This window comes from Muntiacus reevesi, chromosome 15 (assembly GCF_963930625.1).
Source record: "Muntiacus reevesi chromosome 15, mMunRee1.1, whole genome shotgun sequence".
Taxonomy (NCBI): domain Eukaryota; kingdom Metazoa; phylum Chordata; class Mammalia; order Artiodactyla; family Cervidae; genus Muntiacus; species Muntiacus reevesi.
In genome coordinates, this window is record NC_089263.1 from 28,420,506 (window position 1) to 28,439,788 (window position 19,283).

General features: G+C 46.8%; 1 protein-coding gene across 1 annotated transcript in view; it reads left to right on the plus strand.

The window, feature by feature from the left end:
• Positions 1-19,283, plus strand: part of OTUD7A (OTU deubiquitinase 7A) — a 379,982-nt gene that overhangs the window by 342,038 nt on the left and 18,661 nt on the right. The window contains exons 10-11 of the mRNA XM_065906684.1: positions 11,819-11,946; positions 13,882-14,031. Of these exons, the coding sequence (XP_065762756.1) occupies positions 11,819-11,946; positions 13,882-14,031 (278 nt within the window). The remainder of the gene's footprint in view (positions 1-11,818; positions 11,947-13,881; positions 14,032-19,283) is intronic.

The following is a 19,283-nucleotide window of genomic DNA, read 5'->3' on the forward strand; positions in this document are numbered from 1 at the left end:
GCATCCCACCTGGGCTGGTGATCTGTTTCACCATAGGTAATATACATGCTGTTCTTTCAAAACATCCCACCCTCACCTTCTCCCACAGAGTTCAAAAGTCTGTTCTGTACTTCTCTGTCTCTTTTTCTGTTTTGCATATAGGGTTATCGTTACCATCTTTCTAAATTCCATATATACGTGTTAGTATCCTGTAATGTTCTTTATCTTTCTGGCTTACTTCACTCTGTATAATGGGCTCCAGTTTCATCCATCTCATTAGAACTGATTCAAATGAATTCTTTTTAACGGCTGAGTAATATTCCATGGTGTATATGTACCACAGCTTCCTTATCCATTCATCTGCTGATGGGCATCTAGGTTGCTTCCATGTCCTGGCTATTATAAACAGTGCTGCAATGAACATTGGGGTGCACATGTCTCTTTCAGATCTGGTTTCCTTGGTGTGTATGCCCAGAAGTGGGATTGCTGGGTCATATGGTAGTTCTATTTCCAGTTTTTTAAGAAATCTCCACACTGTTTTCCATAGTGGCTGTACTAGTTTGCATTCCCACCAACAGTGTAAGAGGGTTCCCTTTTCTCCACACCCTCTCCAGCATTTATTGCTTGTAGACTTTTGGATAGCAGCCATCCTGACTGGCGTGTAATGGTACCTCATTGTGGTTTTGATTTGCATTTCTCTGATGATGAGTGATGTTGAGCATCTTTTCATGTGTTTGTTAGCCATCTGTATGTCTTCTTTGGAGAAATGTCTGTTTAGTTCTTTGGCCCATTTTTTGATTGGGTCATTTATTTTTCTGGAATTGGGCTTCAGGAGTTGCTTGTATATTTTTGAGATTAATCCTTTGTCTGTTTCTTCATTTGCTATTATTTTCTCCCAATCTGAGGGCTGTCTTTTCACCTTGCTTATAGTTTCCTTTGTAGTGCAAAAGCTTTTAAGTTTCATTAGGTCCCATTTGTTTAGTTTTGCTTTTACTTCCAATATTCTGGGAGGTGGGTCATAGAGGATCTTGCTGTGATTTATGTCATAGAGTGTTTTGCCTATGTTCTCCTCTAGGAGTTTTATAGTTTCTGGTCTTACATTTAGATCTTTAATCCATTTTGAATTTATTTTTGTGTATGGTGTTAGAAAGTGTTCTAGTAACAAGACAAGGGTGCCCACTCTCACCACTGCTATTCAACATAGTGTTGGAAGTTGGCCACAGCAATCAGAGCAGAAAAAGAAGTAAAAGCAATCCAGATAGGAAAAGAAGAAGTGAAACTTTCACTGTTTGCAGATGACATGATCCTCTACATAGAAAACCCTAAAGACTCTCCCAGAAAATTGCTAGAGCTAATCAATGAATATAGTAAAGTTGCAGGATATAAAATTAGCACACAGAAGTCCCTTGCATGCCTATATACTAACAATGAAAAAACAGAAAGAGAAATTAAGGAAACAATACCATTCACCATTGCAACAAAAAGAATAAAATACTTAGGAGTATATCTACCTAAAGAAACAAAAGACCTATACATAGAAAACTATAAAACACTGATGAAAGAAATCAAAGAGGACACAAACAGATGGAGAAACATATCGTGTTCATGGATTGGAAGAATCAATATTGTCAAAATGGCTATTCTACCCAAAGCAATCTATAGATTCAATGAAATCCCTATCAAGCTACCAATGGTATTTTTCACAGAACTAGAACAAATAATTTCACAGTTTATATGGAAATACAAAAAACCTCGAATAGCCAAAGTAATCTTGAGAAAGAAGAATGGAACTGGAGGAAACAACCTGCCTGACTTCAGACTCTACTACAAAGCCACAGTCATCAAGACAGTATGGTACTGGCACAAAGACAGAAATATAGATCAATGGAACAGAATAGAAAGCCCAGAGATAAATCCACGAACCTATGGACACCTTATCTTTGACAAAGGAGGCAAGGATATACAATGGAAAAAAGACAACCTCTTTAACAAGTGGTGCTGGGAAAATTGGTCAACCACTTGTAAAAGATTGAAGGATATTTTTAACGGATATAGAATTCTATCAGTAGTTTAACATCCTTTTCTTGCAGCACTTTAAAAATCTTGTTTCCCCTTCTTCTCCAGTAGTTCCTGATGAGAAATCTATAGTCACTTGAATTACTATTCCCCTATTCAGCATATCACTTTTCATCTGGCTGCTTTCAGCAATTTTCCTCTGTCCTTAGGTTTCTAAGGACAAACAAATTTGATTTTGTTGTATCTGGCCAGGGGTTTCTTTAGGTTTATCCTCATTAGTTCTCTGAGCTTCTTAAATCTATAGGTCTGAAGTTTTGCCCAGTTTAGGAAGCTTTCAGTCATTATTTAAGTTTTTTCTTTTTTTTTTTCTTTTTAGGGGCTCTGTACTCTCTCCTTCTAGACCTCTGATGACATGAGTATTACACTTTTGATACTGTCTGAAGTCACTGAAATTCTTTTGTCAATCTTTTCTTCTCCCTCTTCTTCAGATTGGGTCATCTGTTGATCTGTCTTCAAATTTACTGACTCTTATTCTCTCTCATCCCCAATCTGCTATTGAGTCCACTCAGTGAATTTTTTCTTCCAATTACTGTGTATTTAATTTCTAAAATTTCCATCACTGATTAGAGCACTTTCACAATAACTTTTTAAAAATGTTTGTCAGATAATTCTGACATCTACTAACTCAGAGTTGGTAGTCTTTTGACCATTCTCTTCCTTGGGAAAATTGAGATTTTTGTGGTTCTTCATGTGTCAAGTACATTTGGATTGCATCCTGGACATTTTGGATAGTACAAGACTCTGAGTTTGTTAATAATCTATGGAAAATCTTTACTTTTCATGTTAAGCAGGTAGGTTCACCCTGTAAATTTCAACCTGCCTTCTCTGGGCTGTGGTTTTCAAAGCCTTTGCTGTCCTATTTGCCTAAGCCACACATTACACAGTCTGTAACCTGGGCAGGGGTCTATTCAGTAAGTCCTCAGAGCCTTTAGTGTACTGATTAGGACAGATCAGATCGATACTTGCATAGCTCAGAGTTGGAGAAAGAGGAGTCCAGGAGTTCATAAGCAACCTTATGGGATTGTTTTCTGGAGTCCTTCCTGTTTTATAATCTTCCAGGTACTTTCTTGTTCCTGGGACTCCCTTTTCTGTCATCCAGCCGTAATGTGCTGCTATACACCTAGCCCTGTCCTTTGCCCTGCTCATGCAGGGTTCATGTATGTTTTATATTGTCTGTCCTGCACATTGCAACATCCTGTTGGTGCAGCCAACCCAATCCTTCTTTTTGATTCTCTTCCAAACCTTAGCTCAGTGCTGGCCAGATGGAGCTGCGTGTACCAACAGAGCCAGATCCAAGACCAGCGGGTATGGTGCTGAGTACTTGTGCCTCCACACACCCCCAGGGGAGACATTTCTCCCTGGGGCCCATGACACCAGTGCCCAGACTTGACCTGTTAGGAGACAGGGAGCAAAGACCAGCCCTCTTGGGATGAGTGCTCACACCATTCTCCCACACAGCCTTTGACTGGGATCTGGAGCAGGGAAGGCTGGCCTTCTTAAGGGATCAAGATTCACTGGAGATGGGGAAGGACAGCAGCGTCTGACAGGAATTAGAACTGTGTCATCTACTGAGCACACACGTGTTACAGTATGATCTGCATCGAGCAGGGCTGTGACTCTATCATTATCATCTACTGAGCACACATGTGTTACAATATGATCTGCATCGAGCAGGGCTGTGAATTATCATCACCAGTGGTAGAAAACTGAGTTTCAGGAAATTAAATCAATTCTCAGCATCCCTCAGCCCAGAAGGGACAGAGCCAGGATCCGAACTTGAATCTGACTGCCAACATAAACCCACACTCTTATCAAATCAGAACATCATGATGCACAATCAGGCAAATGATGCAAATCAGGCATGAAGAGCAAGAATCAACAACTTATCCTGAAATTTGTGATGAAAATAACCAATTTTGTCCTTTAACCTTTTATAAAGCAATAACTTACTTTTTCTAAATTGGATGAGACAGGTTATGGAGCCTGAGAGGCTGTTAGTACAAAGAGAAAATGAGACCGAGAGGGGGACCTTCTCGAGGACTGCTGGGCAGCCCCCACTGAGTGACTGGTGGCCTAGACCTGCACTGTCCCAGGATGCTGCTCATTGTGCAGCTAACTTCCCGCAGTCTCGTTGCTGTGCTCCATGATTTCATAGTATGTTTGCTACTTTTCTTTTTTATTGGGCTTTTTCAGAAATAGCTAGACTCTTAAATGGTTTCCTAATGTACAGTCTCAGAGATATGAACTTGTAAGTCTTTTTTACATTTATTTTTATTTGGCTGCACCAGGTCTTAGGTGCGGAATGCGGGATCTTTAGTTGTGGCATGTGGGATCTAGTTCCCTGATCAGGGATCAAACCCAGGCTTCCTGCATTGCGAGCACAGAGTCCTAGCCACTGGACCACCAAGGAAGTCCCTTAATTCGGTCTTTTAAGGAAACATGAATGGCGTGCTGCTGCTGGGAGGTACTCACCCCTCACCCTCAGGCACTCCAGGGTCAGGGCATGGCCTGTTGTGGGAAAGGAGGCTTTCTTACAAATATTCCTCAAGGTTCTGGGACTTCCGTCAGTGAACCAAGCAGGAAGACTGTTCACCTAACAAGTTCTCACACTTGCAAATCTGGAATCCAATCAAAATTTTTAAAGACATTGCTTATTGAAAATATGATTGAAGCTGTCACTTCATCTGTCAGGAGCCTTCTCTGACCTTCCTATTTAAAGAAGCCCCCATTTACCACCATACTTATTAATATCTGATAATTTTTCTTGTTTCATCATCTGTTGATTGTCTGCTCTGCCACTTAGACCTGCATGCATGTGCACACATGAACATCCACACACACACACACCTAGAAACCGTGCTATACCTATAGCACTCAGTAAGTATTTGTCACACAGATGACCCCAGCTTCTTCATTTTAGGTAGTGAGATGAGTCCTCACCCCCAGGCCACCTTGGCCACTATTGAGAAGCTCCTTGTCAGAGCCCAAGACCCTCTGGGTCCCCTCAGAGTGCCACCATCCTTCCGTCCTGGATCCCAAGACCGTAACTCTTAGCACGGTCCTGGCTGCCTACACTGCTGTGCCTTAGGAAATCTTTTTGAAAAGCTGCCCATGTGGGCAGGCATGGTCCCTGACCAGATACAGAGGCCCACCAGGGCACTGGCTGGCCTCAGCCCCTGTGAGCCCCTCAGGCTGACTCCCCATCCAGCTCCCTCTCCACCTATGTGTCAGCTCATCAAAAATCTCCTCATGGCTCCAAACCTGCCCGGGAGAAGGGGTCAAGCCCCACCACTGGCAGAAATGCTGCCAATGACACATATGTGCCTATTGAAAAAAATGCACAGCGCAAACATTGAGAATTATGTTTTACTTAGCAAGCAAAACTGAGGGCTTAAGCCCAGGAGGTAGCCTCTCAGATAGCTCAAAGGATGGCTCCAAAGAGGCAAGGGAAGCGCCATGTGGGAGTTTTTACAACAAAGACCAAGTAGTCAGAGCATCAATGTAGTGCTTTTCTTTGTATTGGGAAAGTGCAAGAGTCTGAGCTCCCTGAAATTTTTCCTTTGATATGCACCTCAGCAACCCGGGGCCAGTATCCTGGGCTTTATCATCCTTAGTGTCCTCCAGGTGCACCCTCAGGGGTGGCTGCAGCATCTGTTGGTTTGATGGTGGGCATCCTGTCCATCCTGAGTTCCCTCAGAGTTCGCCATCCAGGCAACTGTAAGGTGATGGCTTGGTGGCTGCAACATCCTCTGTTTATGGACGTGGCAGGAAACAGTGTTTTCATTGACATGTGCATAATGAGTGCCGTGCAGCTGTGGGAGGGGAGGAGACCCGCATGCTATGGCAGAGGCCTCTCTGGGATGACCCTTAGGAAACGCAGGAGTCAGCAAAGTCCATGGACTACCCTGCGTTTCACCAGAGGTGGTGGGGACGGTTTTATGTAGAAGCTAAATATGCACATACAGTCATAGTCCTATATATGTGTGTGCACACACAAACACGTATGTGTTTGTATTTTTTAAGTTTTTATGGAAATATAGTTGATTTACAATATTGTATTGGTTTCAGGTGTATAGCAAAGTGATTCGGTTGCACATATATACATATTCTTTTTCGGATTCTTTTCCATTACAGGATTATAAGATACTAAGTATAGTTTCCTGTGCTATATTGTAGGACTTTGTTGTCTATATTTTTGTATATAGTAGTGTGTATCTGCTAATCCCAAACTCCAGATTTATCCCTTCCAATACCTTTCCCTTTTGGCAACCATAAGTTTGTCTCCTATGTCTGTGGGTCTGTTTCTGTTTTGTAACAAGTTCATTTGTATCAGCTTTTTAGATTCCACAGGTAAGTGGTATCATATTATATTTGTCTTTCTCTGTCTGACTTACTTTACTCAGTATGATCATCTGTAGGTCCATCCATGTATGTTTATATTTTCAGATGAGAGGGTACACAGGATACTGATAACTGTGTCACAAAGAGAATCATGGATGGGGTGACTATACAACTTATCATCTAAATTGGTACATTGTGGAGAGTGAGAGTGGCCACTGGCCATTTGCGACCCATAAAGCAGGACTTCACTGAGCAAAATAGAAGGTGTGGACACCCCACCTTGGGGAGGGAGATAGGGAAAGTATCCGGGGTGGAGGCTGCACCAAAGCTGCCCCTCTGTGTGGCCAGATGACTGCCCTTGGGCAAGACCCCACTGGCTGCCCAGACTGGATTCCTTGTCGATGACATGGGCTCTTGCTGGGATGTCCTCTAAGGCTGTTACTGCCATTTAAGCCAAGACACCCCCAAATCTGCACTGTACCTTTTCATTCCTGCCACCAGCTTCAGCACCATCTGGACTCACTCGACCATCCTTGCTTCTTGGTCCCACCGCCTCTGCTGAGGGAACCCATCTTTCTCAGGGGGTTTTCACTGGTGGGTGGGTTGTCCCTATGCTCCTGATCCCCCCTCCCCAGATACACAATGAAGTAGAGGGAACACTGTTGTGGTCTAGGGCCTGTGAGGAAGTTCTCAGACACATGACACACCCAAGTGTGAGGATGAAGCAGTTACATTGCATGTTAGTCTTCTTAACCAATAACTAAGTGTTTTAGGGATGCTAGGTGTCTTTTTCCAGAGGCACGATTCTATTTACAATCCTGCATCTAGCTTTGCTCAATAAAATCACAGGAAGTTGATGTGAAGTCTTAGGATGAAAAGTGGGCGTGAGTATTCAGGACTGGCTTTGCTGAAGCTGATTTCTACCAACAGGCTCAATCATAGTAACTCACACACACAGGTCACGGTTCCAAAGTCTCCTCCTGTTTGCCTATTGGCCCCTCAGCCTGAGGAGTCCTCAAGCCAAAGTTCCCGGCCTGCATTCAATGAGCAGGAATATTCGCTGAGGCTCCAGAAGCCCAAGGGCATGGCGTGGTGTTGAGGGGAGAGCACAAAATGAGGACCCACCCCCCGTTCAAACCTGCTTCCTGTGCCCTAGGAGCAAGGAGCTAGAACAAGTAGGGAAGGATTTAGAGATTCTCCAGCTGCCCCCAGAGTGGAGCTGGGACCCCTTCTTCCACCTTCCAGGCCACTAAGCAGAGTCACAGTTGACCTTTGGCTCTCATGTTCAACACCAGAACAGGACTCGCTCTGCTTCAGGCTCATCTCCATAACCCTCTCCCAGCTGGGCTCACACCCCCATCACTACTGCCTGTGTCCGGCTATGAGGCTTGATGATATATGTGGTACAACCACATGCCCCAGCCCTAGTGCAGATCTGGGATGGATGGACAGACAGGTGGGTGGGTGGATGGAACAGGTGAATGGACGGATGGATGAACAGCAGGATGGATGCATGTATTCATGGATGGATGAGTATATGCATGGCTGGATGGACCAACGGATGCATGCATGCATGGATATATGAGTGGTGTGTTAGACTCGGCACATGCTCCTCTTTTGCTTCCCTTCCTTCCCTGAAAAATTCAGTCCTAAATCCATACGGTTCATCAAAGCAAGGTGCGCATCTGCCGTGGGCAGGGTGTGGGGTAGCGGGACACAGAGGACCAGGGCCGGCCAGGGTGTCAGAGCCAGACAGAGTGTCCAGGGGAAGGGCAGCATCACTGGTGGAGATTTGAAGAAAGGAATTAGAATGAACTCTGGGTTGTTAGATTGGAATGGGCAGTATCAGGGGACTCAAAGTTTCAGATAGATTGGTAATAGATGGATGGATAGATAGATGATAGATAGGTAAATAGATAGATAATGGATAGATAGATAGATGATATATAATAGATGGATAGATAGATGACAGATGAAAATTGTACGTGTATTCATGTGAGGGTACAAACACACATCACCCAGCTCTATTTACCGAGTCTAGGGGAAGTGACATTAGCAATAATCATATTTTGGCTTATAAATACCATTATCCACCATTTGAGAAAAAAAAACAGAAATGGCTAAATCCAGGGCTGAGGCAAAAGAGATATAAGATGAATCTTCTTGACTGAAAAAGTTGAGAGTGATGTTTTGTTCAGTGGACAAAACTGAGGACTTAAGCCTGGGACACAGCCTCTAAGATAGCTCAAAGAGATTCCTCTAAGAGGGAAGTAGGTGAACCAGGATATAGGCATTTTTTGTAATGAAGACCAAGTAGTCAAAACATCAAAAGATTACCGAACATCTCAAGTTAAGGAGTTTAGTGCTTTTGTGTGGGAGGGGAGATACAAGAGTCTGGGTTCACTGATTGCTTTGATGTGCATCTCAGCTCTCTAGGGCCAGTATCCTGTGTTTTCCCATCCTGAGTCCACTTGGAGTATATCATTGGGAGGAGGCAAGTGGCTGCAGCAGCTGACTGCTAGATGGTGTTGGGGGGCATCTTGCTTTCATCCTGAGTTTCCTCAGGGCTCACTGTGGGGGCAGCTATAATGACTGATGGCTGCAACACCCTTTGTTTGCTGATGCAGCAGGCAGCATTTTTAGTTCACAACCTGGACCATCTTCTTGTGCTGAAAAGTAAGGATGTGCTCTAAATAGTGACAGGGGCTGTTACATGGCCACAGATCCCACTTGAAAGAGCTCCAATGACCAGATGGGTATCTGAGCATCAGAATAATCACACTGATGGGTTATAGCCCACTGAATCAAATAAAAGCCCAGAATCCAGACTGATATCAATAAATGGTATCAAGACTTGGTGAGGAGTGGAATGTGTCTATAGGTTCCAAGTTCCTTCCCATAAAATGTTTATTAATTATGAATGGGAAGTGAGTAGCTCTGCAGGAGGAGCCTGGCTGATGGCCCCAAGAGGTATCTGGTCAACACCAGGCCACCCGACTGGACACCACTAAAAGGATGCCTCATAAACCAATCTGCTCTGATTGTGAGAAAATACAAACCCAGACCACGGACATCAAGACTGCTGGAAGAAATATCAACAACCTCAGATATGCAGATGATACCACTCTAATGGCAGAAAGTAAAGAACTAAAGTGCTTCTTGATGAGGGTGAAAGAGGAGAGTGAGCAAACTGACTTAAAACTCAACATTCTAAAAACTAAGATCACGGCATCTGGTCCCATCACTTCATGGCAAATAAAGAGAGAAAAAAGTGGAGACAGAGGCAGATTTTATTTTCTTGGGCTCCAAGATCACTGCAGATGGTGACTACAGTTATGAAATTAAAATACACGTGCTCCTTGGAAGAAAAGTTATGACCAACCTAGACAGCATATTTAAAAAGCAACTTTACCAACAAGAGTCCATCTAGTCAAAGCTGTGGTTTTTCCAGTAGTCATGTACAGATATGAGAGTTGGACCACAAAGAAGGCTGAGCACAGAATTGGTGCTTTCGAACTGGGGTGCTAGAGAAGACTCTTGAGAGTCCCGTGGACAGCAGGGAGATCAAAGCAGTCAATCCTAAAGGAAATCAACTCTGAATATTCATTGGAAGGATTGATGTTGAAGCTGAAGCTCCAATACATTAGCCAACTGATGCGAAGAGCCAACTCACTGGAAAAGACCCTGATGCTGGGAAAGATTGAGGGCAGGAGGAGAAGGGGGTGACAGAGGATGAGATGGTTGAATGGCGTCACTGACTCAATGGACATGAGTTTGTGCAAACTCCAGGAGATAGCAAAGGAGAGGGAAGCCTTGCATGCTGCAGTCCATGGGATCACAAAGAGTCAGACACGACTTATTGACTAAACAACAATAAATGAACATTCTACACAATACCAGGCCTGTGGTCTTCCAAACAGCCCAGGTCCTAAAAGTCAAGTACCCTGAGGAATGTTCCAAACTGAAGATAGACAACTAAAGAGACACTACAGATGAATACAGCACACTGTCCAGAGCTGGAACTTTTATTACAAAGGCATTGCTGGGGCAGCTGGCACGTAGTGACTAGGGTCTTTAACCGTGATCACATGCATCAGTGCATTAGTGATTAGATGAATTCCAGAGTCTGATGGTTACACAGAAGAATGTATCATAGAAATGTAACGTTGTTCACAAGAAATGCACACAAAGTTCTACCAGGGTGATGGAATTTCAGGCTGATAATTTACTTTCAAATGGTCCAGAAGGAAAAAAAATTATTTATATTTGTATATATAACATATAATATAATATATTATATAATTAAAATTATATAATTTAATATAACTTGTAAATATAATTTATATTTGTATATATAACTTTTTTGTGAACTTTTTGGTATTGCCATTTTTTTAAGTATTAAAGTGTATTGAATCACCAAAAAAAAAAAGAACAGAAAAAACTATAGGTGCAATAACAACAAAACTCCAAGGTGATTGTGAGGCATCCCTGTGGATGCAGTCTTTGTTCTAGAAGCCACTCAAGCAGTTGACCACAAGCTATGCACATAGAGCCCTTCCCCCAGGCAGCCCCACCCTGGAATCCTCAAGCGGGCCACACTTGCTAACTCTGATCCCCACCTACTGAGGGTCATCAGAGATCACCCTCAGTTAATTCAGGGCACCCTCTACCTTCAGGTACCCCAGAGGCCCCATCAAGCTAGGGGCACTGGCTCTCCCCTCTCATGTGTCTTCCCTCTGGTTGTTGAGGACATCAAGGCTTTAGTCCTCTGCCCATGTCTTAGAGTCCTGAGTGATGCAGATTTTGGAGCCTACTCTCTCCCTGAGCCTCAGACAAGAGCCAGGGGCCAGGCTGGGGAGAGTCCAAGTGGCTTGGTTGGCAATCTGTCACTCCCTCCACTTCACTCAAGGAAGGCTTCTCACCCCCCTCTTCCATCGGGGTATTCCCTAGAAAGGCCCACAGATCTTGGTAGCAGTGGTCCCACCAGCCCATCAAACGTACCCAGGCATTCCTGCTGCTCTGAGGGTAAAGCTTCAGCCTAAGCTGCTGGATGTGGGCATGAGCCCACGGGGGAGCCTCCATTCCTCCTCAGCCCCCCAGAGAACCAGCCCCCGTGTGGCCACACACTCTGAGCAGAATGCCTCTGCACCAGGGAGACTGTGACTTAAAGGGGGCTCACCTCCCATGTTGCCAGGTTCCTTGCCTCAGCTTCTCTCCTGAGCCCACCCAGCCAGGGTAGGGGTGGAGAGCTGGTCCAGTGGGCTTGCCGCCATCGAGTGGTGTGGAGGGAGGTGGCCACAGATGACTTCAGAGGGCCGAGATGGCCAGGCTCCGTGTACGGAAGGGCCACAGCGGGGTGTTCTGTCCTCCACGCTCCCTCCTGACTCGGTCCAGTGACAGGCTTGCTTCACTGTGTCCCCAGCATGGACAATGCCGAAGACCCTGTGTACGAGAGTCTGGAGGAGTTCCACGTTTTCGTCCTTGCCCACATATTAAGGAGACCCATCGTCGTCGTAGCAGATACGATGCTGAGGGACTCAGGTGGGGAAGGTAAGTTTACCCATAATGAAACAGATGTATTTTATTCATCACCCAGAAAGTGTAGCATCCCAAGTAAGGAAGAGACAGTTGAACATAACAGCTGAGCCTCCAGAAGGACACAAAACTTTACTTTGCCTGAACAAAGACTTTATTATTTCTCCTCAACTCCATGTTTCTTTTTCCTCCCCATGCAGGGGGGATTACTCTTCTTTTATCTTTTTTTTTTGGCTATACCACTCAACTTGTAGCATCTTAGTTCCCTGACCAGGGATTGAAACTGGGGCCTTGACAAGTAAAAGCCCAGAGTCCTAACCATTGAACTTTCAGGGAGTTCTGTGTTTTGACGGCAGGAGAAATCTGGCTAAGTAGGAGTCGGGATGAACCCCTAGGGGCCCCTGGCCCTGCCAGTTGCCCATGCCTTCCAGTAGTACCAGCCTTGTCCCAGGGCCACTCAGCCACCTGAGTCCCCTCCTGCCCCCATTACATGTTTTAAAGAAGAAACAAGAAAGGCATAAAGTGCAAAGTCACCCAAAAGGCTATGATGGAACCAGAGCTGGGGAAAAGGAGGAAGGGATGGAGGGCTTTCTAGGGCTGGTGCCTACTTCACGGCCCATCACACACACCCTCTCCCTCGGCCAGGCCAGCACTTCCAGGGTGGACACTGCCTCCCACTTTTTAGACGAGAAGCCCAAAGCCCAGAGAGGCCACACAATGTGCCCCCTCCCTGGCTGAAGCCTTGGAGGAAGCAGGATCAACCCAGGGAGGGAGGGCTCCAGGCGTGTTCTCCCTCCAGCCTTTCAGCTAGAGCCCACAGGATACTGCCTGTGGGCTCTCTGAAGGGGAGGGACCAGAAGGGTCATTCCAGTGCAAGTGGCCTACATGTCATGGCTGGTATAACCACAGAGGGCAGGGGCCTGGGGTACACTGGTCACTTCCAGTGACACAGGCCTGCCAGGGTCCGCAGCTCTTGGGTCCCTATACTCGTCAGATCCCACAGAACTGGGTCCACACCTCCTTCCCTTGTCTAGCCCTCTCAAAGGTTGGACCCACCTTGCCTCTCAACAGAGAGAGAGGCCAGAAGCACAGTCACTGATATAGACGGAGCAAGGGTGGGGAGGAATCCTGAGCTCATCAAAGTCATCCCTGAGGTCGACTGTCCTTTCCTTCCACTCAGAGAAGGGCAGTGAGTCACTGACTCCAAGGCTAAGAGACAAGGTCCTTTGTGATTAAAAAGTAGAGGTCATATCAGGGCATGTATTTATCTCAGTAAGAATTTAGGCCTTTTCGCCCTTTGGGTAAGGAAATGAACAAGATTATGTCCCAGTTGCTGAAGGAGCCAGTCCCCATCTCTCATTTCCCGTCTTACTTACAACTTGGGCCTGGAGTGCTCTCACTGAGTTTCTCAAAACCTAGAACAGACAAGGTCTGGAGCAGCACGGGTGTTTTTCTGTGTGCCGGTGCTTTTGTGAACACAGGAAAACACAGGTTTCCAGGTAGCCATTAGGGCACGTCCTGGCTGATCACCTGAGCAGGCCTCAGGGCGGCAGGCAGGCCCAGCAGGTCACAGCAGGTCCCCTCAGCCCTGGCCCTCTTGTTCCCAAGGTGCAGCCTGACAAGGCACGGGGACCCACAAGCCAGGAGGACGCTGCCCAGGGAGGCAGGTTGGGGAGGGTGCCCTGGTCAGGCCCAGGGCTTGGGGACTAATAAGCCTGGCCCCTGTGAGCCTGGGCTTCCTAATCCATTGTGGGCTCCCAGGGAGCTCTGGCTGGGTGGGAGGAGGCCCCTCTACTGTGGAGTGGATGATGGATGATGATAGAACCCGGGGCTGCAGCCTGAGCCCACCCTCCGTTCCCTCTGCCCTGTCACGTCCCCCGGGTTGGTGAGAGCTGCTGTCTGTGATCCCTCCGCTCCACATGCCCTCCTCACCTTTGTCTGTGTCTGCAGCATTCGCTCCAATCCCCTTCGGAGGGATTTACCTGCCTTTGGAGGTACCTCCCAACAGATGCCACTGCTCACCTCTGGTTCTGGCCTACGACCAAGCTCATTTCTCTGCCCTTGTGTCCATGGAGCAGAGAGACCAGCAGAGAGAACAAGGTATGCCTGCTGCCACTTGATGATGGTGGGGAACAGAGGGGCCAGGAGGGCAGGAGGTGGAATGTGGAGCCCTCCCTTGAGAAGTGCACTCAGCAGTGATGGGTTTTGCCTAAAACTACCATATGCATGCAAACAATATCATTGAAAATAATGCCATTTGCAACAACATGGATGGAATGGATTTAGATGATCATTATCATAGATTATCATACGTAAGAAGTTTAGATTATCATACTAAGTGAAGTAAGTCAGAGAAAGACATATCATGTGATATCACTTACATGAGGAATCTAAAAAAAGATACAAATGAACTTATTTACAAAACAGAAACAGACTTACAGACACAAAAAACAAACTTATGGTCACCAAAGGGAGGAGTGGGGAAGGATAAATTCGGATATACACACTACTATATATAAAATAAACAACAGGGACCTACTGTATAGCACTATACTCAATATTTTCTAATAACTACTAAGGGCAAAGAATCTGAAAAAGAATATATATGACTAAATCACTTTAAAATATGAAGAAATTAATAATTCTGTCACCCTTATCTAGCCTTTACTGTGGTTCCCTTCACTTCTATGCATATTTTATATGGATGCAGTTAATCTCAGATGTAATTTTTAAAAGCTGTTCTAGTGCAATCACCTAACTATAGCTCACTTTCTTTGTAAATAAAGTTTTATTGGACCATAGGCACACTCATTCAAAGGCGAATAATCTGTGGCTACTGCTTCTGTACCCTAACAGCAGTTGAGAAGCAGTGTCAAACACTGTGTGGCATGCAGAGACTAAACCATTCACTGATGAGTGCTTCATGAAAAATGTTCGCCAGCCTCTGCTCTGCAGTAAGCTTTTGAATCAAAAGATGGATATTTCCATTCAAATCATTACATGGGAGCTTCCTGTCATTTCAGTGCTGCAGAAAGTCCTACCAAGCTGGGCCCACAGGCTGTGCACTGCACAATTCCAGCCACAGTTACACAGACTTGTGTGGGGCCGGTGTTTAGCCAGCACGTTATATGTCTGTTGTGGAGATGGTGGGATTTTGTTTGAAATGTTAATTGCTGATGGATGTGTGATTAACTGAGCAATGAAGGAGGAACTCTTCCTTTTTCACTTCTGTGTCTGGTTAGACAGAGAACCCTCAGGGGACCAAAGGAAGGAAAGACTGAGTGATTTCAGGGTCCCTGCTATCGAACAAGGCCCCAGGAAATCCATGTTGGCTCATCCCATGGTGATGTGAGTCCAGAAGGAAGGGAAGCAGGGCTGCAGCTGGCTGAGGGAATATCACGTCCTTTTCCTGTGCTGTTCACAGACATCTCACTTTAGCCACATTTAGGCCTTTTCTGTTGTCTCCGCATTTTGGCCAGTGAGACCTGGCACCTTCCTCATGGCTTCCAGCTCTTTTCAAAGCTCACTGTGCCTCTTGGGAGACAAGAGGGCCTTTTCTCAGCCTCACCCTATCAGCAAGTGATTGAAAAGACCAAAAGACTGTCACTTAGAAGTCAGATGTTAGCCATGAGTAGTAAGTAGGTCAGTGGCTCCTAACCCGGCAACTCAGAACTCTAGTCTTCTATTGAACTGTACAGAAAAAAATAAAAAACTATAGAAGAAAGATTTGAAATAATAAAACCATTATATCAAGGTGAAACATTGTAGAAACAGCATGTTGCATATAAATTTTGGAGAATTTGAATAAAATTGGCTGTGTTTTATTCCAAAATTTAAAAATGAGGGCCCTTTCTCAGGACTGGGGGTCCAGGCCACTCATCCGGTCTCGCAGAGACTCTCTGGTGAGGGGAAGATCGTGGTCGTGGAGCTGGCGTCTCTAGCCACTGAGCAGGGCCTTCAGAGCCGAGACCCCTCCTCACGGAAGGCACTGAGCTGCCTTTCAGGCCTTCCAGGTACTGCTTTTGGATGCTTTCCAGGCCAGTCTGAAGGTGCTCGTCAATAAAGGGACAAATGTAGAGGCGCTCCCACAGCTTAGCAGGGAGCGTTACAGAGGTAAGGTGTCACCTCTGAAAACTTGCTTTCCCTAAGTGGGCTCTGGTCCCATCGTGGTGTCTGAGGGGCTGTGCCGTGGGCTCCTACAGCGCCCCCTGCTGGCTCCCTCCTCGTAGCCGTGCGCTCCCTGCCTCCACGGTCTTCCTGTGACCCGGGCTGCACATTGACCCATTCAGTTCTCACAGCCATTGCACAAGCAGAAGCACAGCACCTGTAAGTGGCTCCCACTGGCTGGGTGACCTCTGTGCTGCACCTTAGGCCCTCACACATTGGGAGAGAACACGAATGCTCTGCAGACTCTGAGGCTTTAAGTATTGCTACCAACACGTCTCCGTGCCACCCTCGCTCGTGCGTGCTGGTAGACAAAACCGTGCTTCCTGCTCCTCCCGTTGGCCTGAAGTTCAGAGGTCCTATGTGCCTGGGGCTGAGGGTCCATTCAGTGAAGCACCTGTTGCTTGCAGGTTTGAAGGACCCAAAGATGAAGTGTCCTTGCCTTGGGCCCTCACCACCTTGTAGAGGAGACAGGCAAGCCTACCAAGCCACATTGCATACAAGCCACATTCTGTACCAGGCAGTATATGCCCCAAACAGGCACGAGCTCCATTCAGGAGGAGAGTGATTATTCTAATTGGGAAGAATGGACAGATGGAGCTGAGCAAAAGTGCTATGCCAATGCAGGGATGTGGCTGGCATGTTGCTGGCATGGCCCAGCAAGCACCTGTCATAGAGGCATGACGGCATTGGGTCTGGGTGCTGCCACGTCCTCACTGTGTGGCCCAAGGGGTTCCACGAGACCTCCCAGCCTGTCCCCTTCTCTGTTGTGCAGTAACACCCACCTCCCTGGGAGTGACCGCCTTCACCTCCCCTTGTTCATCCTCATCACCCCACTCCATCCTCTGCCCTTTCTCTTCCACCCATTTTCCCATTGGTCTCTTTCTAATTTGACATGTTTAAGGACCTCACCATTTAGTTGTGAAGTGACCACCAAGGGATAGTCCCTCCACACACTGAAGTTCTCAGTCATCTCTGGGAATGATACTGCCTGTCCCAGAATCAGACCTGTCCCCTGATCCATACATGTTCCTTCGAAGATAAACCTCAAGGCCTCAGCTGGCCTCCTTCCTAGCCACCCAGTGTCTCCCTGAAAGGATCTGCTGTGGGCAGGAGGAACAGAGCAGACACTGTCCGAGGAGCCTTCACCAGAGGAAGCCTACCCCACAGGAACTGTGGGATGCTGTCCTACCTTCTGGCTTGACATCAGAGACTGCCAGTGGCTTTCCACAAATACCAGATCCTAGCAATTCCACCATTGTTACCTAGTGGTTGGGGATAGTGGCGAGAAACTGAAAAAACATTAGGAATCTGCTTGGGGAACAGGCTTATCCTCTCTTCTCAGCCTTTATGAGGCCAAGAAAGTGGAAGCAACCACAGAAAGCCATGTGTTAGCACCCAAAAGATTACTCCAAATAGCATTGGGCTGCAAGGGTGGTTGCTGCTCTGCCTCTGTAACAGGGAGTCCTGAGGTAGGTGGTCCAGGGCTGGTGCATTAGCCCTAGACATCCTCAGGGACTCAGGCCCCAGCCTCTCCCTGGTCCACCATCCTTATTGTGTGATTTCAGCCTCGTGGTTATAGAATAGATGCTGTAGCACCAGGCATCATATCCACACCCCAGGCTGGGCCAAATGGCTCTTTTCTTGAAACTTAGTCATTTTATTCGGGAAGACCACCTTCCTCCAGTACCTGTGCTGGCATCTTACTTATAAGGCTGAGCTCCACACTTGCAGTTTTCCAGCTGCAGAGCAACCTGAGAAATGAGTGCATCAGAGGAAGGAGGGGGTGAGTTGGTAGGTGGGGATTCACTGAGCCAGCTCTGAATCGGGGAGAGAATGTGATGTTTCCAGGCAGTTGCATCTGGACTCTCCTGTTTATTTCACCAGCAATGACCACTTATCTAGGGAATGGCAAAAGTGGGGGAAAAAAAAAAAAAAAAAAAAAGGGTGTGGGGGGATGTGCTTCAGATCCTCATCTGGAAATAAACCACATTAGCTGTTAGGCTGTCAATTCCCTAAAAAGCAGTGGTGCATGAGGCTGTCAATGCTGTGCTCCTTAGGAGAAAATCTAGTTTATTTAAGCGCATAAAAAAAAGCAGCCCTCCTCCCAGGCTATGCACTGTTTGTGGATGTCAGATTTGGGGCTGACCAGGTGAGGGTGGCACATGCGCTGTGCATCCCACCCATGGCTGTGCCCCCATAGGAGGAGGGGCAGGCATGGGGTGGGTGGTCCTACTGAGAGCCAGAGCCAGACTTGGCTCCTGGCGACTGACTTGATGGCACATTCCTATGCCTCTGAGATCTAAATGCCACCAGGGAATTTCACACTCAGAGGTTTTCTCTCCTAGAGCCCTGGGTTTAGGCCAGGACAACCTCCCCAAACCAGAAGCCTTCTGATCCTGCTGAAGTGAGACCTCGGCCTGGTGAGGGGCTTCTCACTCCCTCCTTCCAGAAGGTCTCCAGCTCTGTACCTTTAGGCTGGGTTGCACTCTGCCCGCCCAGGAGTTGCCCAGGAAGCTCTTTACAGACTCTGACATCACCACCCCTATAGCATCCTTGCCTACGAGGACCAAGGATGCTCAGTGAGAGGAAAGGTAGTGAGGAAACCATCCTCCTTCCTGCCCTTCCCTGCCATGCCTCCCTCCATTCACAGGGCTCCCTGGTGATGGTTAGAACCCCTTTGACTTTGGCTGCAGGTCACCAAAACCCAACTTAGCCCCAGGCAGTTAGGGGGCTGGTTCTCACACACACTCAACAGTGTGGGGCAGGCAGGCACCCTGGGGCAGGTGGGACATTTCAGGAATGTCAGAGATGACCAGGTGACTCCGCCTCACCTGCAGCCTCCTCACCTTTTGTTCCAGACAAGCACCTGCCACCACCCCCAGCAGCAAGCAGGTTCTGTTTGACCCCAAACTCCCATGTCTAAAAGGATTACCAGATCTGGGACAGGAAGTACACACAAAGATCCTAGTGCATCTTGTCCTGGAAGAAACAAGGGGGTGGTATCGGGAGGGCTCCTGGGCTGATGGATGAGGCTCCCACAGGCAAGGTGGATAGAGAGGATCATCACTGGAAGGAGTGGTACCATGATGAAGTTGCTTCAGTCTATAACCTCATAATGATGCTCAGGGAAAGTTTTCCTCATCAGTTCTGCAGGAACCTCGGGGCCATGCGTGACCTCGGAGACT